The following is a 24,809-nucleotide window of genomic DNA, read 5'->3' as shown; positions in this document are numbered from 1 at the left end:
AATTCCCTCCCCTCCTCTGAGACCCTTCGACCAACCCCAGCAAAGCATTGATGTCTGCCCGTTCCTTATATACAGAATTAGGGAAGTAACACTTCAGTCAAGTTTAGTCTCAGTGTCTTGTGTTTACTGAATTTCTACATTCTAGTCAGTTTGTGCCTAGTGTTTTGATCACTCAGTGACCAAAAGACCTATTTCTACAGCTTTAAATTTTGTGATAACGAAGTGAATATGGATAAGTCAATAGAGAGAGGGGTAAGTAACTTTTTGACTGTAGTACAAGTGAAATTGCACTTTTTATTATTTTTTCGATGTGGTTGAATTATCCCTTCAAATTCTAATAATGATTTTTTTTTTTTAGGATTTCTGCCTCAGATGCAGAACATATATTATTACAAGTACAGAAGAACATTTACAATCTTCTGCACACAAATTTAACACTATGGTTAATTATACCTTTACACATCGGTAAGTAGTGATATTCACGTCTATTTAGTGCTATTTATTATGAAAATGTTATGTTGTGATATTTTTATCATTGTATGAAATGTGTTCGATATTTTTAGATCCTAAGGTTTAAAAGTCATCTAATATTTTTGTTATTCGTGCGATGTGTTCGTAAACATAGTTAGTAATGTAGTCGGAATTCATATCGCCTAATTCTTGAAAAATGTATTCTTAATACCTTTCATTGTTTTTTGATTATCCGGGTTGTCATCCTTTTCTTTTGTTATTTCCTTTGTTATTCATTCAAAGTTAACGTAAACGTAGTGTGCGTCCGGTTCAGTCAGTGCACTCCATTTTGTTTTCTTTGTTACAGAAAACTCATAGCATAGATATAGATGTTGGTTTTGGAAACTGAGATGCCTCATCACAGCTGTCTTTATAGATAAGACGGCTGTGGCCTTATATAGTTCATAATATATACAGTGTGATCCCATTTCCAATGATCTATTGAAATTACCTATTGGGAAACGGGAAAAGCCTGGATCGAAAAATATGTCAGAAGAAAATTTCTTAGTTGTCAGGTTTAATTTTGAAGTCGATTCAAGGTCGTGTAGATTTTTCAATAGTGAATATACATTTTTCTTTGCAGATTATTAATCTTCTTGAATTTTTTTTCCATGAAATGAATTTCACTAGATATGAAGTGTGTCATGTTTTTTCCTTCAGAAGCAAAGCCAGTTTTGCAATACATATGTCAGATCATAAATATGAGACGAGAACTCTAGATTTAATTATCCTAAGCATAGATTGACATTAACAGAAATACATCCCTCATACATGTGTATACCTAGTCGGTTGACAAATTAAATCAGTAGAATTCATAATTAATTCATAATATTAAAAAAAAAAATTAAAAGAAATGCTCATTGAATTAGAACCCTACTCTCCGCTAGAGGATTCGAATTGTATTTTTTCCTTTTTTTCTTTCATACACAGTAAGGGCGGGATGTACTTTAGTTATATAGTTGTCCTGTTGTACAAATAGACATATTCAAAAATAAAACTATTTTCTGATTTTTCAAACATACACATGAATTGACACCGCTATAATAAAATTTTTGCGCACGCCAAATTTTGAAATTGTTACCACTTCAAACAGATGCATTAGCACATACCTTATTCAAATTGTTCGTAATTTCGGGCAACTTTCTATAGGTAGTATTCTTATTCATTAATTTTTTTCTTGTTATTTTTGTTTTCGTTAATTCATGCTTTTATCAACTATCCGGTCATGAAGCTTTGAACATGGAATGAAACTGTGCATTATTAATCATGGAAAATTAAATTAATTTAATTAAGAGTGCTACTCATTTATTTTTTTTTGCATCTTTTAATCAAGAAAATTATTTGTGATTCGTTATTTGTCTCTTCTTGAGTTCTCATTTCTTCAAATATGATCAGTAATATTTCAAGCATAAAACAATTTATATCCGCACAACTATTTATTCTAAAGCAAAAAGAGACATATATCCCTAGTTTTTTTTTACGAAGAATGAAATTCTTCAAGAAAAATGTATATTCTCTATTCAAAAAATCTACTTGACCTCGAAATGAACTTGAAATCAAATTCCTATATTACATTGAAAGTCCCCATGAAGACTAAGAAACTTTTATTTGAAACATTTTGCCCAGCAAATTGTTCGAAATGGATCACACTGTATATTACGAAATATATTACTAAATATTAATCACCCTTTCGCTCATTATACATTTTGTATATTATGTTGTTCTACAGAAATCAATGTTTCAGCTGAAGTAAATATTGAGCAGGCTATTAAATCTGTCATTTAACTTATTCATCAATTATATATAAGTAGTACCTAGTTATAATTCTCTTTATGATGGATATTTCTCCGAAATGTACTTTATACTTCATAATGACCATGATAATGCTGTTGTTATCGCATATTTATTGAACAGTACAATTCAACACAGGTTAGGTAAGATTTTTATTGTTCACCGAGTATAAGTGGAAAACGTTTAATTTTGCTGCAAATGTTACACTATGGTATTCATGATCTCAAGACATTAGGAAATCCATCGGCGGGATTCGAACCTGGATTTATTGTATTTTCGAAAAATGTCGAATAAAATTCTAAAAATTTTTTTTAGAATTAAAAATATGATAATATGAGTTAGAACTTTCCTGTAAAAATATTGTACTCAGAATAACCGTGACGATGCTTTCAATTTACTGATTATTTTCACTCCACTTTTCGTTATTGTTTTTATTTTGGAGCCTTCATTTTTTGCTTACAAAAAATAGATTTTATTCTGTAACTAGGAGGATTAGTAATCCATTTTTGTATCAAATTTCGAGGATTCAATTCATGATTTTGAACTGGAGAATCGAGTAATCAAATTTTGAAAAATTCTGCCCAATTATGAAATATCAAACGTGTGTTGCTATGATTATACTGAGTGAAATAATTTAAATATTATACATAATATATTTATATAGTGTTAGAGTTTTTGAATATTAATTAGCCTTACAAGCTCGAAGTTATTTATGGAAAAATGATTGTATTCATGATGATAATCAATGTTTCTCAATGTTAATTTATTTTTCAGTCGCGAACTTGCCCAGGACAAGGGTGGAGTAACTTTAGACCTCGTATGGAATAATCGACCAGCAAGATCAACATTTAAATACCATGAAGAAGACGGAAATATGCATTTGAATGTAAGTAATTTTATGTACAATATAACCCAAGTGGGTCACTGAATTTTAGGCTTATTGGGCAAAATTAAAAATTGAACCATCAATATAATAGTATTTTTTGTCGGCTTTTCAAATATGGTCACAGGGGAACAGCTGTTTTGGTGTCGAGGTTTTTTGAGCTGATTCTATATCAATCTGATATTCTAAATTCGAATAAGGTATTTATTTTTACCTAGGAGCTCGAATTTTTAAGATATGCAATCTTATATAACTATAAGTTACATTATTTGAACTCAAATACGTAAATGTAGTAAACAAAAGTAGGTACGAAATTTTTATTTTAGTTATACAAAATACAATATTATGTCTTACAAAAAAAAACATAGAAGGAATCAAATAGTCACTCAACACTTCGGAAGCTTCTTTTCCGCGACATTCTTGAATGTTTTTCAAACAGTTCCTTTTTAAACTCCAGCAGTAATCTGCCATCATGTGCATGTCCCATCTTCCTTGGTAGCGGTCCTCCATAACTTTCATATCTTGGTGAAATTTTTTACCTTGTCCTCATTTATGTCACTTTGAATTTTCTGGAAAACGGTCTTGTTAAACATTTCAACAAAGTTTTGAGCTTTATGTTTGTCTAGAAAATTTTCTACAACTGCAAGAAATGATGTCCAAGCTTTTCATTTCTTATCAAAAGCCTTTACGAATTGCTTCATTAAGCCCAACTTTATATGTAACAGAGGAATTATGATTTTTTCTTTAACTTACCCGAGTAAGGGGATAAAAAGGGTCAGTTCAGGTACCTGATAGGCAATGGTTCCACTATTTATAGATTTCCTGGAATTTACTCAATTACAGACTGACAATAAAACCATTGTACCTAAATGAATATAGGTACCCACAGTGGTAGATAAGTTGATGTATCTTCAAAAGTAGAGCTGATAGGAAAAAACGGATTGCATGTACAGATTAAGCGTCCCAAATGTATTTAAAATCAGCTCTAAAATCCCAGGCATCACACAAAATTTTTTTGTTACCCGATTGGACAATTTTTACGGAAAAGCCGTTTTTCTAAAAAATAAAATTTTTCGTATTCGACTGGTTTTCAAAATTGAATGGGTTAAATACAATTGCTTTTCATTTGAACTTCCAGTCTTATCAAAAACGGAAAATGTTTTCTTGCTCAATATACATATTTCAATAAGATTTTTCCTATTCATTCTGAATGCCAAATCGATTCTCAATTCGAATATGTAAATACAGGGTGTTTCAATAAAAGATGTCCCCCTTTCTAGGATAGGTAGACAGCTGAAATATAATTGGGGTTTGCTTAATAACAATGTGTAATTTTTTTTTCAGCGCCCTCCTATCTTGAATACGGATGGCGTTACGAATTTTTTTTTAAGCAAACTGCAATTATTTTTTTAGTTTCACCTACCTTTTTTGAAAAACCCTGTATAATGGTAGCTTTATATTTAAGCATTTTATGTACAAGGCTTCTTTGTTGCAGGGGTAGTATTTTTATATTATGACAATCCATTTATATTGTAAATTTCCTGATTTATATGGATTCCATTTTCAGATATTCTCTTCAGATCTTAAACAAATTCAGAGTCTGTTTCAAATACAATGTGTCTTTAAGAATGATTCAGATGAGGATGTGGAAATCAACATGGGAAAAATTTTGGATGGAAAAGGAATCATGCTTCTTGATGGGGAGCCGATGTCTAAGGACGTAGTCTACATAGTCGTTCTGGAGCCAAGTGAGTTATTCATTATTTTATAATTACAGTAGATAATTAAAAACAGTAAACAGTGTTATTTAAGAACATATAATAGGATTCACGTCAATGTAGGAGAAAGTGGATTATGTACCTATTTCAGGCATTTGAATTCCCTTCCTGTAACAAAGAAATAGGTACTAATAGTCTCCTCTTTCCGATAAAAACCTTGTTTCGGCAATAAAATCAAGTTTTAAGGCAAATTATGGCCCTTTTTTTTATTTAATGAATCTAGCGCGGAAACGCTCATAGGTATCAGGGCTCCAACTTACGACGTAAAATTTAAGTGAATTCATATCCTTTCATTGTATATTTTTGTATATATTAAAAGAACAAAATTAACGAAAATATATTGGATAATGATTCATGTTAATAGCTGGAGACTAAATTATATGCATTTGATGCATATTAACGAGCGATCAAATAGTGCAAAAATCAATCTGCGAACGCCAACAGTATTAAAAATAAATCACGAGTCCGTTAGGACGAGTGATTTTATCCTTATTCGGTTTGTTTGAATGTTTTTGCCTCAAATAAACACGCTTGAGTGATGAAAATAAAAAATTATCTGATAAAATTTGAAGAACGAGTTGTATTTGAGAATATTATTTTTTTCAACAATTTAAATGTTCAATATTTTCTTGGGTGGTGGCACTGAATCGGTTTGTGTTCATTTTTTTAATGCTCTTTGAGCTGTCAATAATGACGAATTTAAAGTAAAATTTTGACGTTTCAATATATCGATGAGGAAATAGTAAGATGTCTAAAAACATGGTGAATGCACTCGTCAAATTTTGAATGCAATGACATTCGACCAAATTGAAAATATTAGTTTTAGTTCGTGGCGGCGCCGCAATGTCATACTTGTCATTTCGATCTTTTTTTCATTGTTTTTGATTGGATACATTAATTAAAACCCGATACTGACCAATCAAAAGCGACGTGTAACCAAGTATGATCGTGCAAAGTCGTGAAACAAAACACGAAACGTTTACTGGAATGAATTCAAATATTTGTAATAGATAGAGTTTATTGGTATTTCAATTACAAGAATTACTTCCATAGATCATAACTATAATGAAAGATATAGGTACATAATGGCATAAAACTCGTAAATAATAAATAACAACTAACAAGAATCTTAATTTGTTGATGGCGCTACCTACAGTTGACATAACGAAGCTTAACTAATATTCTCAAAATTGGCAAAACAAAAGCTGATCAGTTCATACACCTGGTTTTTAGACATCTTAGGAAATAGTATCATCAAAGGTAATACCACGAGTGCTAATTTCTAATTTTTTCTTTTCCACGAAAACTTGTTTATTTGGCAAAAACATGACAACAAACCTTTTGATAAAATCACTCTTCCTAACGGACTCGTGATTTTATCTATATTCGGTTTGTTTGAATGTTTTTGCCCCAAATAAATCAGTTTGAGTGAAGAAAATAAAAATTTATCTGATAAAATTTAAAGAATGAGTTGTATTTGAGGAGATCATTTTAACAATTTAAATGCTCAATATTCTCTTGTGTGATTGCACTGAATCGGTTTTTGTTGATTTTTGAAAAATGCACTTTAAGCTGTAAATAGTGACGAATTCAAAGTGAAATTTTGACGTTGTACAATGTAAACAAGGTATTATCGATGAGGAAGTAGTATTATCAGTATAATATGAATGATTGGCTGGAATACTGCACTGCTATTAGTTGAAACCATTAAAATATCAGGTTTCTTGACGTGAAAAAAATAATCATTAAAATCAAGCAGCCTACCCTAATCTATACTTTATTATACTCCCCTCTTACCCGTAGCGTTTGTTCTAAAGTAATCCAATTAACTTGAAAAAAATTATGTTCGGAATTTTAAACAGATCTTTTTTTCATTTTCAGAATCCACAAATAATATATTTACTATAGAATACGACATATATACAGGTGTATATGGCAAGCATTCTGTGCCCTTTGCTTTCAATGTGAACTACCGAGATGAAAATTTTTTGATATCAAGGACAATAGTAAGTGAAATGCTGAAGACCAATAATGAGAGATCAAATTTTTTGTTTTGTTTTTAGATAATATCAATTAGTACCGAAGAAGCGAATAATACCATTCCCAATCCGATTCCGAATCGAAGATTATTGGATCCTAAAAGGGTTCCTTGGTGGGTTAGAAACAACAGCAATACAGAGCCGCTTATAGAAAGGTAAGAACTACATTTGAAGCAAACGCTAGAGGATGAACATTTTTTTTCCATTCTTTATCATTTTCGTTTTTTGATTGGTTTCGCCAGGGATGAATTGATTGATCTGCACAATTAATCGTCTGTTGTGGTTAGGGAAAATATCAATCCCGCAAATCCGCGTGATAATAATTATCAATCCCGCGGATCCCCAAGAATGCGGGATTGTTAACATTATATTCATACTCTTTGTACTCAACCTATCAAACATGCCCATAAAAAGGTCTTATTCATATTAATTAATTAAAATATGAAATATCTGGACTGGTATTTATCTTTTCAAGTGAAATATGTTGGACAAGAAAATTTCACAAAGCCTAAATAAGTTTCAGAAGTGGCACATTATTATGCTATTAAAAACATAGAAGAAGCCTTTGATTCTGCTACCCGGGCAGTACGAATGCTATTATTCGATTCCTCTTCTAAATTCAAAGGCGATGGTTTACGCCTCGTTGCTAGATTAGATAAAGGTACTTTATCCTCATCAGCATAAGTGAAATAGTCTTCGGTTTGGGATTGTGTTTTTTCTTCTAAATACGTCTCTTTCTTAATACGATACCATACCTGTCATTAATGAACGGCGCTCTTTTATCCTAGAAAATAAAGCTTTAACCCATTTCCAGACTCAATGTCGAGTTATAATGACTTTGCAATTTGCTGATCATGAATCGTAGTGTAGTTTCAGCAGTAACTATTGTTGCATCTTCGTCCGTAACTTATGAGTGGTTTTTTACTAGCTGGAACCTAGATCTTTGTGTAAAATGTGGTGTAGTGATGCACATCCAACCCATTCCTCGTTCTCTTCCATTTTCAAGTACCGTAGGTGCCTGGGTTCAAGTTAATCTAGTGTGAAACCGGTCTTCTCAAACTTTTTTACCCATTTCTGAATGAAAGGAATACTTGGAGCAAGTGACGAAAACCTCGAATATTGGAGGAATTTCTTCGCACTATAGTCGCAGAATTACCCTTTTTTGTAAATATTGGGCACATTGGGATTGGCATATCCCCGCTTCCTTTCGAATCGTTGCAATCACGCAGTAGGCTAAACAAATAAACCTTCTTTTGAGACACCTTTTAGTGCAATCACCACAAGTAAAGGGTGTTTTTAAGAGCTATAGAACTTTAAATTGTAATAAAACAACGATGGTTTATTCGATTGACATTAATTTTATTTATCCGCAAGATAATCTTGTGGCATTACATTTTAAATATGATTTCTGGCATATGACCGCCACGGCTGGCTCGGATGTAGTCCAATCTGGACGTCCAATTTTCGATGACTTCTTCCAACATTTGTGGCCGTATATCGGCAATAATACGGCGAATGTTGTCTTCCAAATGGTCAAGGGTTTGTGGCTTATCCGCATAGGCCAATGACTTTACAAGCCCCACAGAAGTAGTCTAACGGTGTTAAATCACAAGATCTTGGAGGCCAATTCACAGGTCCAAAACGTGAAATTAGGCGGTCACCTAACGTGTCTTTCAATAAATCGATTGTGGCACGAGCTGTGTGACATGTTGCGCCGTCTTGTTGGAACCACAGCTCCTGGACATCATGGTTGTTCAATTCAGGAATGAAAAAGTTAGTAATCATGGCTCTATACCGATCACCATTGACTGTAAGGTTCTGGCCATCATCGTTTTTGAAGAAGTACGGACCAATGATTTCACCAGCCCATTAAGCGCACCAGTCAGTTTTTCTAGATGTAACTGTATTTCGACATACACTTGAGGATTAGCTTAACTCCAAATGCGGCAGTTAAGTTAGTTGACGTAGCCATTCAACCAGAAGTGCGCTTCATCGCTAAACAAAATAAAATGGACATAGTGCGCGATACATATTCCGCACAGAACCATTATTTTCGAAATAAAATTGCACTATTTGCAAGCGTTGTTCAGGCGTGAGTCTATTCATGAATTGCCAAACCAAACTGAGAATAAATCACTTGACAGCTGTCAAATCGGTAGCCATCTTGAACAGTAATGCCAACTTAAAGTTATATACCTCGAAAAAAAACACCCGTTATGATACTTTATATATTCGAAAATAAAATTTCAAATTAGTATATATCACTTCTGAATGTTATTGTACTCATTTCAAACTTTGTGTTAATTTCAGACCAGCAGACATATGCTATAAGTTGGACATGGACATAGTGAGATGCATTAAGTCAGATTTCGCACCAGAATATACGAATTCTGATAAACTTAGAGAAATTAGGTAAGTTTTTATTGATTTTTGCTTTGAACAGTAATTCATTTAATTGAACTTTACAGATTAGTGATGAAAGATAAGCTCAATGCTGCGTATTATGCCCAATATTTCCATAACTGCCTGTGGTTAGAAGAGCACTCATGTGAAAAAAAAGCCTTCACGTTGGAAAAGGTAAGCTCACTTATATATTCTAAAACCTACATCTTTTTGACCCTTTTAATAAGCCAATATATTCCAAGATTATTTTTTAACTCGAGTAAATCTTCATTTTTCTTGCATGCATATTAAATTTTCTACTTCTAAGATAAGCTAATCTCTCAAAATAAACAGATTATTTGCCGCTTAATTATTTCCTGACATTGGTTTTCGGGTATTGAGGTTTGGAAAAAATTAGTTTTTCACTCATAACTCTAGTATTATTACATTCATTATTTTCATTTTTAGGTATTGAAGTATAGATAATGCAATATTTCGAATAATGTTATTTGTTATGTTTGGACATTGCTTTAGACGTAAAAATGGAAACGACTAAAATATAAAAAAAGAGTTAGGACTTCAAATCCAATGGACAAAAGACATTTTTTCAATTCTACTTATGGTTATATGTATAACCATAAGTGCGATCAGTAGTTATAGCTTTGTAATATAGTTTATTTGTTTCTCATTTGTAAACGTCAGTTTCCAAAAACACAATATTAATCAAGAAAGTTTATTTTATCAAGTCACTAACTTGTAAAACTGACAGTTAACTTGCAAAATTTTTACAAGTTAGTAGCATTATTTACATAAGAAAATTTCGTTTTATCGTCATATATGTTGAAAATCATGGTACAATTGTTATTTCCAGTAACACAGATTTTTCCATGTGGGTATGTCAAAAAAAATCTCAGGCTTTCTGTTCCAGGAGGCCGAAGATTTACATATTGTCTGTATAACATGCAAGGCTTGAAGCTGCAGCCATCATCGGTTATGGTGAATCTTCTTGTTGTTAAATTTTTTGTTTGCCGCAATGTCACAATAACGTATTTTCCCATATCTTCTAGATCATTCATGTTTAAGGAGAGAATTTCGTCACATCGACAACATCCAAAAATCCCAAATATTGTTACAATTTTAGCCAGCAACCACTGGTCATCAGGAGCATGTAAAAGAAATTGTTCAGCCTCTTCTTTACTTAATACCTTGGCCTTTTTTGGCGTATAACGCTCATTTTTTCGTTTCAGAAACGCTATTACCTTTTGAAATCTGCAAATGACAACTAAACGTCATATTTTTCAATAAATTTTTTAAGGAAAACAAACCTGCGAACAGGTGCATTTTCTTTCATTTCCAAGCAGCTTTTCAGCCTAGACCATTTTGCCCATAAAGTATTAGGGCTGAATCTAGCTGATAGTTGATTCAAGTAGACCAACAAACATCTTCAGTTACCCCAATCACACTATTTTTTTTTGCCACTTTTTGAAGTCGTCGTATTCTCGCTCGTACCTTGAAGCTGATTTTGCAGGTAATAAACTTGAAGCTACACTACTGGCTGCCTCAATAATTTCTTTTGGTACATTCATTCTCTCTTTCGCCAAAACAAATGTAAAGAAAAATAAACAGACATGTTCATGGCAACGCTTCCATAGATTACATAGACTTGTCTATGATAGCTTACGACATTTGAGACAAATTATTGAGATTTTTTTGGAATTTATCTAACCTTTTTACAAATGAGAAACAAATAAAATATAAAACAAAACACGCAAGGTAACGGGTTTTACTGGCTCAAGGAGGTAACTGACTCGCCTGCGGCTCGTCAATTATATCCTCCATTCGCCAGTAAAAACCCTCTTACCTTGCTAGTAATGTTATATACTATTGTAGTATAGTTTGCGGTAATGAGCAAATATCAATACACTGAGTAGCATGGTTAAGCAAACTTTTGAACATACTTTTATTTTCAGGCTCCAGTACTATTCTGTAAGGGAAATGAAATTAGAGTTATAATCCATCGGTTCCACAGAAGGTTTGCTCGTGTTCATTTTGGAGATCAAATTTTTGTACAGAACACCAGGGATTCAGAAGTCTTCCAAGGCTTCGTGAGACGTTTCAAGGGAGATGAAGTTTTCCTAGGGGGCTTTAAGCCCAGGTAAGATTAAATTTATATAATTTAAAGAAAAATTTTGTTGATCTATGAGGTTTTTCAAAAGCAGGGAGGGAGATTTGTGGCACGGCCAAGTGTTCTTGGGAATTTATAACCTCAAACCTACCCATAACATTTAATGTCTTAGATAGTATTTTCAGTGTTTTTGTGCCTTTGTTACCGGAACAGATTGCTATATAAACCTGGTCACAATGTCCGTGCTGTAAAGCAGAGTAGGCTCTTCAATATGCTGATTTATTCATTCGACTTATAGCATTATTTTCTTTTTTCTTTCAAGTTATCATTATCTTATTGTTTAAATAATTATATTTCTGGACAGATATGTACACAGGGTGATTCACCGGGACGGCCTATTAGACTTTTATGGAAAACTAATCATAATTTTGTGCTGAAAATTTGCATTTTGGGGTTTGAGACAATGATATTTCTCTTTAAAATATTTTCACATCTCTACAACTTCTGGTTATACCGGAAACAGACTACTACTTCCTTATTTCGAATGGTACACCTAGTATATTATTGCATCATTAGACAGCTTTTTTGATGAAAATTTCGGCAATATGCCATATCTTGGGTAAAAACTCAATGGTTAATGAGTTAATTTTCTTGTATTTTTTCGCCAGAAAATGCTTTTAAAAAAAAATAAATTTTTTCGATTCTGCAAATACGTGGTATTGAAAAACTGTTTTCGGTTTGGACCAGAAATGTACAGGGTGTTTATAAAATGATCATGAACCTGGACAACTCAAATTCATCAAAACTCAAGATTTTCAAATAAGAACCTATATTTTTCATTATTTCAGTGGATTCTACGTACAAAAATAGTGTACTGAAATGAATAGTTCAAGAGTTTTCGAGGAAGAACTTTAAATGAGGAAAAACCGCAATTCCTCACTGTGTGAAGTAGTCTGGGACTTCTGCAAATCACCGAAATAAACTAAAATTCGATGTTTGGATATCTAAATTTTACATTTCATGAATTATAATCAATATTTATGGAGAAATCCATAAAACAATACAATTTTCAATTACGATTAATTCATTACAATTCTTGAAATGTCAAATGGAAACATCGAATTTCAGTTCCTTTCTGTGTTCTCCGGAAGTCACAGACTACTCCACACATTTATAAATTGCTGTTTTTCCTCATTTAAGGTTCTTCCTTGTATCCATTTTAGGTATAGGATTTGCTTGAGAAACCCCCAATATTTTTGTACGTAGAATCCACTTAAATGACAAAAAATATAGCTTCGAATTTGAAAATCTTGAGGTTGATGAATCTGAGTCCAAGTTAATAATCTTCTTATACACACCCTGTACATTTTTAGTCCAAACCACAAACAGTCTTATAATACTACGTTATTGCAGAATCGAAAGAGAAGAACAAATTTTTGAAGAAAGCTTTTCCTGCCGTAATATTCAAAAAAATCGCCATCATTTTTTTTATAAGAATCTCATTTACTCATGAACCCTTGAGTTTTTACCCAAGATATGGCATATTGTCAAAATTGTCATTAAAAATAATGATGCAATAATATACTGGGTGTGCCAGTAGTAGTCTGTTTCCGGTATAACCGGAAGTTGTAGAGATCTGAAAATATTTTAGGGAGAAAGATCATTGTCTCACACCACAACATGCAAATTTTCAGCGCAAAATTATAAAAGTCTAATAGGCCATCCCGGTGAATCACCTTGTATCTCAAGTATTCAGTAAAGAGATCACATATTAAAAAAAATGAAATGTTCATTAAGATGATGATAGTTTAATATTGAGGTAGTTATCACCTTATGATTGGATCTTGGGAATTTCATTGAAATTATTCTTTTTTCAGATTATTGGATTCATTGCATTTGTACGCGGATCCAAAAATTAACCTGCAATTTCCAATAGACCGGTTGGTTGCAACAAGACAACACGCAGCTGTCGATACTGTTGCATCGAAATTTTTACACATGCTATTTCCAGATTATCTTCCTACCGGACCAGCACTACCCTACTTCGACGTTACGAAAGAAGAGTGAGTATATTGAAACTGTTTTTTTTTTATTCCTCACAATGCAAACAGACTATTATTCTATGACCAATGTAGCATATACATTCATTTTTCTACATTCATGCAAAAAGCAAAACTTTATTGAACTATATTTAGTGGAAAAAGAAATTCTTTATTGCACTAGTGCAATAAAGTTTTTATTGCACTCATCTGTCATTCTACTTCAACGTGCTGTCATCATGACAAACAAATATTTCAGCCTGAAGGAAATAATGATGTACAGTAACCAAGTACTAGTACGTTTACAGCAATAACAAATCAAGAAGTGGATTTAAAAAGTACTTCACTACGAAATATTCATATTGAAAATTGCACCAATTGTTCATTCACTTTCAACATTGAGGGTAAAAATAAAGTTTGAGTTAAATTGTTCGTAACGTATTAGTTCCTGTTTCAATGCAAATCGATATTAATAATGAAGTATTCAAGTTGCGCTTTTCATTTTTCTACACCTAGTGCCGCACCTCAATAAATCATTTTTTGCTTTTTGCATGAACGTAGAAAAAATGTTGTATGCAACTCGTGCAAAAATTGTTTATTGCACTTGTTGCATAACTAACTATTATAGAGATATAATCAGGATAGAATTATAGAAAAAATATTACCCCTAATACGATAAACAATGGAATCCAAAATGCTTAAAAAAATAAGTTTTTGCGCGTTTATCCAAATTTGTATTCATATATTTTTATGAATTTTCGCATGTAGGTTGAATTTGATTTCGTCTTCTAAACATAAATCTAAAGTCGAAACTCAACTTCTTTACGTGCTGTGCAAACATAAAAACTCAATACAACGTTTATTTTTTATAAATTTTTTGGAACGAAAGAGCAATCGGAGAAACAAAGGGCTATTGATGGGATCATAGAGTAATAAACATAGATAGAGGGATTATACGCAATTTTTACATGTCCCCAACATGGTTAGATTACGTTGTCGGATTGTGATATATTTTCAAACCCACAATTTTACTATATCGTTATGAATGTATATTATATTTTGAATGAAATATATTTATTTCAGCGATTCCCGATTAAATATGCAGATTTCAATATTTGGAATGTGATATTTTTCCTAAATGTCGAATTTATAATAAGCAGGTTATTTATTATTTTGTGTATCTACCTGCTGAAATCCAAGGTTTGGAAACTATTGCTCTCCTAATGTCACCGGTTGTTTCACGTCGTTTGGGCTTGAAAATTGTGTTCTGTATTTCTGCTATATTTAGGTATTTATTTTAATATATTTTGAGTTGATATAAAACGTTGACTCACTATGGGACATAAGCAGTGCGTCCTTTGTAGAAAAACTCGCGAATTGAGTGAAATATCCTATCACTGATGAGTTTTCATTTCCGCGCGCTTCATATCAAATTTGATAGTTCATGTTGGGGGCCAAATTTGCTCACTGAAAATGACATATGCTCCCTCTATTTATATTTATTACTCTGAGGGTGAGATAGAGCCGCAACTATGCCAGAACGTGATTGACAATTTTAATGGGATTTAACATCATGGAATTTTTGTATTTTAAAAATTTGATTATTCATTTTTGAAAACTTCGAAAGATCCTGTGAATATCTGCACCAAAACATAGCGAAAGGCTATTCTGCATTCAAATTTGTCTATTTCAAATAAAATCAATCCTTAGATTGAAATTTACAAATTTTTCAAAAATTCTGGATACATCACTCCTCATCCTCATTGTTGATGAATCATTTGAAAAAATAATTGAATATAAAAAGCATTCCAATACCTTTTTGTGAGACTTTGAATTCGCATATCATCAATTATATCATCGTACGAAATCTTACTCATTAGTATATTTTACAAAGCGTTCAGCAATTGTTCAAATGTAGAAATTGAGTATTTGGCCCTGTTTATAGAACTATATTTCGATTTTTGTTGAATATTTAATTTTTCTCTAATTTTCGAATTTCGCACTTTGTGTGTGTATAATTATTTATTTTCGAATTCTGTAAATCAAAATGAAAAATTAATGAGCTTAATCTGTTGCCCCACAAAATTTGCCGCACTAGGCTTCGAACTACTCAACCCGCTGGTAAATCCGCCACAGACTGTATTACTCACAATTCTAACCTTCCATTAGAGAACAATTTTTTATGACACTTTGAATGTTTTTCAGTTTATTGAATAAGGATATCGCTGACAATCTACATGAATTGAAGGCAGTGAAAGACATCTTGAATTCTCAGCCACAAGAACCACCTTACATAGTATATGGACCTCCAGGAACAGGAAAGACCGTAACTATTGTAGAGGCTATGTGTCAAATTCTCAAGAGAACCGGTAAAAAAATTCTTGTTTGTGCACCAGCAAACGCCCATTGTGATACGATAGCTCTGAGACTCTCAGAATATTGCACTGATAAGCAGATGTGCAGAATATACTCTACAACTAGAAAACCGTAAGTATTGAAATATATGTTCTCCATATTGAAAACAGAAGAAAAGTTTTTGTCTCACCTACAAACGATACGAAAAAAAATAGGTTTTAGCGAAAGATTTTGCAGCGAATTTGAGCAATTTTGTTTTCAAATGTAGCTTGATTCCTTGGGAACTAAAGTGTTCAACTTTTTTGTTTATTTTTTTTATGTACCGGGGTAAAAAAAAATTGAAAATCAAGCTTTTATTCAGAACTCTCTGTGAAGTGAATCGTTGACAGATAAAAATACTTACGAACACCCGTTGCTTCACCATTCCTGAACATACCCTCTTTTTATTTATTGCGATATCTTAATTTTGTAAGAAATTACAGCGCTTTGAATGGTGTCAGTACAATGAAGAACAATTTTTTCATTGTATTAAAGAATGGGAATCAACTAGATATCATTGATTCAATGTACTTTTTCATCAATATAATGAAATTTAATTCTTTAACGTCTACCCTATTCATTGATACTACTATTATGAACACCTGTTCATCATTATAAGGATTCTGAAGCTGATTTCGAGCTACAATTCAATAGTTGCTAAAATCGACCAAAGGGTTCAGGAAAAAATGATACAAACTTCGTTGAGATTTTGCCGGTGCGTTGGAGATTATTTCTTCTCATCTCGACTGATATTTCAAATACAATTTCCAAAAAAATTAAAATGAAGAAATAATTTTCAACCTACTCAGAATGTGGTAAATAAAGTTAAAAAAATATTTTCTCTAATTCTGTGGTTATTCCGTTCATTCTTCCACATCTTGTAGAACAAAATCGTGCGAGAATATATCAGAAACGCACAGTTTTCATGGTTATATTTTATTATTCTATGTTGGTACTCCGAACTTTCCGCCACGGCTTTATCTGTCAATTCATCAATTTGCCTTAAAGAAATCAGTTCTGCCAACCAACATTTTTCAATGCAAAAATCACTAAAATATATTTATGGAAATATTTCATTAATTTCAATGAAAATGCAATGAATTAGAGAAAATAATGTATAATACTCGTACAGCAGGCTCATTCTACCACTCGTTCATTCATAAACTCGCCACTTCGTGGCTCGTTTTTGAATTTTGAACTCGTGAAAGAATATCAATGCCTTCTGCACTTGTATTATAAATAACTATTCTATTTTTGCAATTGGAAAAGGAGTTTGAAAAATTTTTCAACTGCAGAACCGTTAATACCTGAACTGAGCCTTGTTTCTTTGGTTCATTCTATATAGAGTTATTTGTGATTATTATACATTTTAAGTGTGAATAATATTACATTTAATTCATTTTTTTTCACAGGAATAAAATTCCCCAAAGACTGGTACCTTATAGTAATTTAAACAAATATAAAAGAGTAATCCCCTTGACAGCGAATCAGTTGAACCAATATAGGATTGTGATCTCTACACTTGTTTTAATTGGAAAATTCGATGAATCCATTTACTCCCCCGATTTTGTTTTCATCGACGAAGCAGCGCAAGCTATGGAACCCGAAGCATGCATTGCTTTTTCTAAATTGCACGAGCATGGTACCCTTGTCCTATCAGGAGATCCTAATCAGCTCCAACCGATAGTAAATTCTCGCACTGCTAAACAGTATGGTCTTGGTGAGTATCACAACTTTATTTAGATTCAATTTACCTACATATTTTCGAATAGAAAAAATACAATTGACAATTTTTCCGTTTCCTGCCTGGGCAGCAGAGAGATTATTCTCAATGCGAATAAAACGTTCGACATCTTCTGACAAACAATATTTTTGCCTTTTTTATTTCTGGAGGAGTAAGTACTTCCAAGTCGCTATCACTGCCCACAATATAAATATATCCAAAATTTTTCCAAAAAACTGTCAGATATTTCATAAGTTGTCGAACTGAAATTATCATGGACATATACATTTCCAAAGCAACCAACAATTGCGATTTACATCAAATTTCGTTTTAATTTATCACTACAGGAAAAATAAAAAGATTGTGAGAATTGTAATAATTTACAAATACAAATATCCTTCATATATTATTATAAACAATCGAAAAAAAATTATATGTTCCACTCGGCAGCAAAGTAGATCGACAGATACTCCAGGGCCGGCTTTTGTTGTTTTTTAACCATCTTGTACCTCTTAATAGTATTTCTTTAGAATGTTTACTTTCCCTGTGTTTAGTTCTAGCATCCTAGCGTAGTTATCGTTAGTATCTAAGATATGTTTTTAAAAGAGAAGACCTACACACGGAATGCGTTGTTCAGGTTCATTAATGTGCATTGGCGTAACAAAAGTTGGCCCATGGAGGGGGTTATCCTACTTTGAAAAAGTAAAATCTTTCAGTTTTATGAAAATTTTTGATTGGTACTCACAATTTCTATAATTGAAATATATTTTTACCATTTTTTTTTAACCAATTCTTTTTATTATCTTGAAATCAATAGGGGGGTTATGTTTCCAGTAATATTTTTCGTTTTGTGGTTGTCTATACATACGTTAAACTTCCAATCTGAAATTCAACACACGTTAATTATTGTCAATATAATATAATTTGGATTTAGTGAAATGATTTGCGACATTATTCGCAATTTCTCTTAATTCTGTTGGTGTTAGATCGTTTTCGTCAGACATAATTCACGAATTCAATGCGTAATTATAAATTATCTTAAAATTCGAAATGTACGATTCAAATTGAAATTTCCTAATCTGTCAATTTTCGTAACAGTCACACCAACTGCCGCTACAATAAAATTGTCACTACGATATATGATCTGAATTTTTCATTGAATTTCGACCATATTTCACAAAACTAGACTGAAATAGAGAAAATATCGTCTAATAGTCGTTGTAGAAGGCAATTCCAACACTCATTTCGCATTTCGCATTCGTGTTGGAATAGGAGCCCATTCTGCAACTTGTTTTAGAATATACTATTATTGTCTCCAAAAATATCAATTCAATATTCATCATTTTCAGATGTTTCACTTCTCCAACGACTGATGGATACCCAGACGATTTATAAAAGTGAAGATTCAAGGTTTATTACGATGTTGAAGTTGAATCATAGAAATCATCCCTTGATTATTGGTATATCGAATAAACTATTCTATGGTAACAAAATTGATGTAAGTATTGAAGTGATTTTTCATCATTTATGCCTAAACTAATATCATGCTGCATAGCAAACCGATATATTCACCAGCCCACTCGGTTTTTTTATGATTTGCAATTAATTACCAAGTTATCTCAACAAAACGGTTATTGTGAGTCCCTATTTTGAACAAAACATTTTTGGTTACCTTTATATTTAATATTTCTTATGGCAGTGAAACTAGTCATCAATTTTAATGAAATTGATATTTTAGATTTTTCACTAAAATTCATCATGATATAATTTCCCTAATAACGTTTATTGTCACTTTCATATTTTAGTTTTGCAGTTAAATATTGTGATGGATTTATTTTTGTTCGAATTTGAGACTTGTCTTGGACCACCGGAAATTATTGAAATGTTTCAAGGTTGTGTTTTTCTCATAGCTAATATAAGTATGAAAACAGAATCGAAAAATATGAAAAGGTTTCTTTAAGCCATTAATATCTTTGGATTAATTCAAATTTACATTCCATATACCTCAAGGTCGAAAGTTCGACTCCCAAAAGATATTCACTGTATTTGCTGTGAAATTTTTTTGTGATAGATTTATATTACCATCTTGAATGTTTCGACAGTCCAAATTCAAAATTTTGGCCCTTATAGCCCAACCAGTCGTTTTTTCGATTATGTAACTGGGTCGAAGGAGAAATTTAATATATCTCATTTCTGTTTTTATATTTGTGTTAGGTATAAAAGAAAGTGTAATCATGAAAATTTTCATCAATTTCTGGCGAATTTTTTTTTCGTTGTGATAAAAATTTGTTCGGTTTATGAATTTTTTTTTCCCAGTCTGGCTTAGGAATAAAGAAAATTCAGCACTCTTTTGATCATTGTATCATTGTTACTGGTTGTCGGTAGCAATGAATGTAGATGCTAGTGAAATTGACGAGATTTTTTTTATTGCAGTGTGTGTCAGAAGCAGCAACATTTGATCCTGTTTCGAAGTTGAATGTTTTCCCGCATGTGGATTACAGTGAAAAGGCAGAGACAAATGATGGGTGCGCTTTAGAATTCTGTGCAGTAAGTTCAGAGGAGTCCAAAGAATGCTTCTCAACCAGGTAATTTATATTTATCTTAACAATTCTCGTATCTTCCCCTTCACCTATGTGACCTGTAAATCGGAGATGAAATATCAATCCAATTTTTTATTTTCAGTTATTTCAATATGGCAGAAATAGAGATGTTGCTGAAGTACATTCAAACACTACTTAGTGTAAAAATAAATCCTGCTATAACGAAGAACGATATTGGTATTATTACTCCATACAATAATCAGGTAAATATGATTTTTCTGAACTTCCTTTATAGGGTTTTCATATAATTTTTTTGAACAATAATAGGAAGACAATAATTTTAATTTGTGAAAGAACTTATTGTTAATCATTCTTGCACTTTTAGGTGTCTAAGATAAAACAACTGCTAGGGAAGAACAGTCTATCTGATGTGGAAGTTGGAAATATAGAGACGTTTCAAGGACGTGAAAAGAGAGTTATTCTTATGAGCACTGTAAGAGGACAATTTGACCTTCTGAAGTATGACAATAGATACGGTTTGGGATTCCTGAAACAACCCCAGAGATTTAATGTAGCCCTCACAAGAGCCAGGAGTAAACTGGTAATTATAGGATGCCCATTGGTGTTGAGCACAGATGATAAATGGAACACTTATATCAAAACCTGCAAAAGACTCAATACTTATTATGGCATGGAAGCTGACGAACGCAATGAAGAAACATATGCACAATGCGTTGAGACGTTAAATGAATTCCCTACCCTCCGCCAAAAAATGATAGAAGAGTAAGTTTCAAATTATATAAATTCGATTATACAATTCATGTTCTGATGAACCAATAGAATCCGTAAATTTTCCATAGTTACGGCGTATTGATAAGTGAATATACTACTTGACCACGTGGTATAATCGTTTTGGTGTTTCGCCTCCTGACATATTGTCAAATAATAAAAGTCAAGCTCAGTGAAATATCATGGAATTATCGAAATGCAGTGCTTTGGTTATAGTTATGAAATTATTCGTTATATAATCGTAACGAATACCACTCGAGCATAGACAATATAATTCGATTATACGAACCTCTTCACTCGACGTAGTTCGCGAAACACCACTCGAGCTCCGCTCTCGTGATGTTCGCGAACTAAGTCTCGTGAATACATACATACATATGAGGCACTACCATAATATACAATTAGGATGATTTTTTTCTCTATTTCAGTATGAGTTCATTACAGTTCTTGAAACAGTGCCGTAATGAACTCATTATAGCATTGTTTTCAGTTATATTTTTCGTTTTGTGGTTGTCTACCCAGACTTCCAATACTATCAAAATTCAGCACATGTCAATTTGAATGTAAAATAATTTGGATTAAGTGAAATGATTTGCGACATTATTCGCATTTTTTCTTGATTCTGTTGATGTTAAATTGATTTAGTCAGACATAATTCACGTATTTAATGCGTCATTATAAATTATTTAAAAAATCCGAAAAGTACGATTCAAATTCTAATTCCGTAAGCTGTCAATTCTCGTAACAGCCACACCAACTACCAAGATACAATACAAATGTCACTAGGATGTTCAATCTGAAATTTTCATCGAATTTCCAGTATATTTCATAAAACTTGACCGAAAAAGAGAAAATATAGTTTAATACTCGTTGTTGAAGGCAATTCCAACACTCATATACATTCGAAAACTCGCTCCTTAGTTGCTGGTTTTCGTATTTCGCATTCGTGTTGGAATAGGAGCCCATTCTGCAACTTGTTTTAGAATATACTATTGGTTTTAGACCAAAAGATCCAGTCCAGTATGCAGTCAGGAGTTATTTAAATTTTTGTTATGATTTGTTTTATGTATGTGTATATAGCACTTTGAAAACTCAAATTGTTATAATATTAAGTTGTAGACTATTCTGTGAAGGTTGGCAGGAAGACATGCTATATGCTCGCCTTTTGCACTCTGTTAAAAAACTATTGTACAACCTTTTATGCAATAAAGTGTTATAATATTAATAAAAAGATGCGAGACATACGCAATACTTTCCGCAACTCTTCAAAATGAATAATAATATAATTCGATGATCCTTCGCGTAAAATATACATACTTATTTTTGAACTGACGGCTGATACGGTAAAATATTGCTTGTTGCAAAGTCCAACTCCTAGAATGTCTGTATTTGAGTTTAAACTAGATTTGTATCTTCAGGATGTTAACTTTTATAATTTTTCTAGGTGTAATAGCGATAAGATGATACGCCCGGCCCCTGTAAAAACTAGCGATGGACCATATGGAACTTCTAGCCAACCTGGCCCTTCTAATGTCCAAGAAATTGGCAACACTATTAGGATACATTACACCTCTGATGCTGCTGATGATTCTGCTAGCTCTGATAGTTCTTCTGCCCCTGATGAATCTTATGACTGTGATAATTCTTCCAACTCTTCTATCTCTAAATTGTCTCCATCTTTGCAGAAAATTGTTATTGAAATTGGAAAGTGTTATACACCCCGAAATAATTTTGTAGATTCGGATAGCTCTGACGATTCCGACTCTGATGAGACATCCCAGAAAATCGGTTGCATTACATATGTTTCTTTTCAAGAGTCTGAAGCTGATGACGCACCTCAAAATAATCCTGTAGATTCACGAATTGCTGATATTTATCAAGCAGGTCCATCTGGACTCCTAAGCTTCGAGCATGCTGCCAATGAAGAATCTACTGAAGAAACAGAGAAAACTGATTCCCCCAGTAAAAAATCCGATAGTTCTGAATTCGAGATAATCGACGTAGATTCACGATTCACTGTAGATTCACTAATTGCTGGACTGATAAGCTTCGAGCGTGCTGCCAATGAAAAATCTACCGAAGAAACAGTGAAAACTGATCCCCCCAGTAAAAAATCCGATAGTTCTGAATTCGAGATAATCGATGTACATTCACGAGTCACTGTAGATTCACTAATTGCTGATATTCATCCATCTAGACTCCTAATCTTCGAGCATGCTGCCAATGAAGAATCTACTGAAGAAACAGAGAAAACTGATTCCCCCAGTAAAATATCCGATAGTTCTGAATTCGAGATAATCAACACCCCCCAAACATCAGACTTCGAAATGGTCGATTCTGACAAATCTGAAAATGAACACATACATGAGAACACTGAGAATGTAGAAGAAAATACATCTTCAACTTCTGCAATTATGTCTAATGCTGATCAAGCACCACAAAATAGTTGCGAACCTGTAGATTCGCAAGACAGCACTAATCAGGCAGGTCCTTCTGGACTCCAATCCGTCAAGCAAAAAAATATTTTTGATTTATTTATTTCACAATCTGAATTTCTCCACGATTGTAAGACTATAGAATACTCCTCCGAATCAGAAGATGAAGAAGAGAAGGAAAAAATTACTGAGTCCGAATAAGAATTCTGCATGGATTTCTGTGATAATTTAAATTTATTTTGATCAATTTAAAAGACTGATTTAATAAATAAGTTCCTTGTATATAATGTAATGAAAAATTGTCACGAAAAATTGAGAAAATATATTTTTTAGAGTTTAATTGTGTTTTCTGTTATTTATACTCAGATACTATATTGAAACAACTATAAGATTATTTCAGATGTTTATTAATCGTATTAAGAGCTCCTCGAATGCAACTGTAACTGGATGTAATGGATATGAAAATTCTTATATGACAAAATTAAAATATGCATTCCGTTAAATTGGCTGAGTTTTTGATGTTACAGCTCTTGAGGTTTTTAAATTCAAAAATGGTAAAATGGTTACAAATCGATGTACAATCAAAAAATGTTTATGAATCATATTCTACACATTATTTTACATTACACTCGGAACAATATACGGAGTGTTCCTTTCAAAAGAAAGCGGAAGTTATATTCGAAATGTTCTGTATTGAACAATATTTTTCGACCATCATAATTTTCAAGGCAAGAGAAGAATCCCATCAACTCATGCGTTAATGGGATTCTTTTAAAAAAATTTGTGGCAACGATGATCCGATATTTCGATAACTAAATTAGACATTTCATGATAATAAACAACTTGAGAGAATGGTACAAGTGCAGTTCTGTTGAGTTGTTTAGGGCTGCAGTGTTAAAGATGAAGATATGCATTTTGATAACCAACCTTCTGAAAGGAGATGGCACCTGAAGAAGAAGATCGGGTCATCTTAAAACCTTTCAAAGTCAATTATATTTATTGCATATATTTTTTCAGAAAATTCTATATTGAATTCATAAATTCGATATATAGTTCAGTAGATAAATACATTTTACCTGGAAAAAATTCCGAATTTAATGAAACTTCTACAGGTTGTTCGGGGGTGCCGTGGCATGACTCTGCCAAGTTATCCAACACGAGGACCCTGTGCTTACTTGAGGAGGGCCGAAGAACATCAACATTTTCGGACTTTTTTCAGTTTTTTGCTAATAACTTCTAAATTAAGTAGTTTTCGACCAGGACATTCATTTTCAATGTTGTAGACCATTGAAGTTTCTACAATTTTGTATTCACAGACTTTTTGTCAACCCAGCTTTCACTTGTCCAGAAGTTGTTTCCACAGCACGTGTCGCTCGTACAC

General features: G+C 32.6%; 2 protein-coding genes across 2 annotated transcripts; both read left to right on the top strand.

Moving 5' to 3' along the window:
- Window positions 1-3,083: 3,083 nt before the first annotated feature.
- Window positions 3,084-8,294, top strand: LOC123684048. Its single transcript, XM_045623152.1, has 4 exons — window positions 3,084-3,187; window positions 4,752-4,932; window positions 6,844-6,968; window positions 7,026-8,294. Exons 1-4 carry the CDS (start codon window positions 3,176-3,178, stop codon window positions 7,158-7,160), a joined length of 453 nt encoding a protein of 150 aa, XP_045479108.1. The 5' UTR covers window positions 3,084-3,175; the 3' UTR covers window positions 7,161-8,294.
- An 877-nt stretch (window positions 8,295-9,171) lies between these two features.
- LOC123670731 (putative helicase mov-10-B.1) lies at window positions 9,172-24,085 on the top strand. Its single transcript, XM_045604267.1, has 11 exons — window positions 9,172-9,413; window positions 9,470-9,578; window positions 11,354-11,538; window positions 13,386-13,571; window positions 15,753-16,034; window positions 17,354-17,661; window positions 19,014-19,162; window positions 20,098-20,249; window positions 20,347-20,467; window positions 20,590-20,987; window positions 22,438-24,085. Exons 1-11 carry the CDS (start codon window positions 9,340-9,342, stop codon window positions 23,627-23,629), a joined length of 3,156 nt encoding a protein of 1,051 aa, XP_045460223.1. The 5' UTR covers window positions 9,172-9,339; the 3' UTR covers window positions 23,630-24,085.
- Window positions 24,086-24,809: the final 724 nt, after the last annotated feature.

Source organism: Harmonia axyridis, chromosome 1, assembly GCF_914767665.1.
Source record: "Harmonia axyridis chromosome 1, icHarAxyr1.1, whole genome shotgun sequence".
Classification (NCBI taxonomy): domain Eukaryota; kingdom Metazoa; phylum Arthropoda; class Insecta; order Coleoptera; family Coccinellidae; genus Harmonia; species Harmonia axyridis.
Note: the sequence above shows the minus strand (reverse complement) of the source record. Positions and strands in the feature narration are given on the sequence as shown.

Coding starts and splice junctions, on each gene's coding strand:
- LOC123670731 (XM_045604267.1), top strand. CDS start 9,340: ATGGACATAGTGAGATGCATTAAGTCAGATTTCGCACCAGAATATACG. Junction 20,250..20,346: donor AAAGAATGCTTCTCAACCAG/GTAATTTATATT, acceptor TTTTATTTTCAG/TTATTTCAATATGGCAGAAA. Junction 20,468..20,589: donor TTACTCCATACAATAATCAG/GTAAATATGATT, acceptor TTGCACTTTTAG/GTGTCTAAGATAAAACAACT.
- LOC123684048 (XM_045623152.1), top strand. Junction 4,933..6,843: donor CATAGTCGTTCTGGAGCCAA/GTGAGTTATTCA, acceptor TTTCATTTTCAG/AATCCACAAATAATATATTT. Junction 6,969..7,025: donor TTTTGATATCAAGGACAATA/GTAAGTGAAATG, acceptor TTTTGTTTTTAG/ATAATATCAATTAGTACCGA.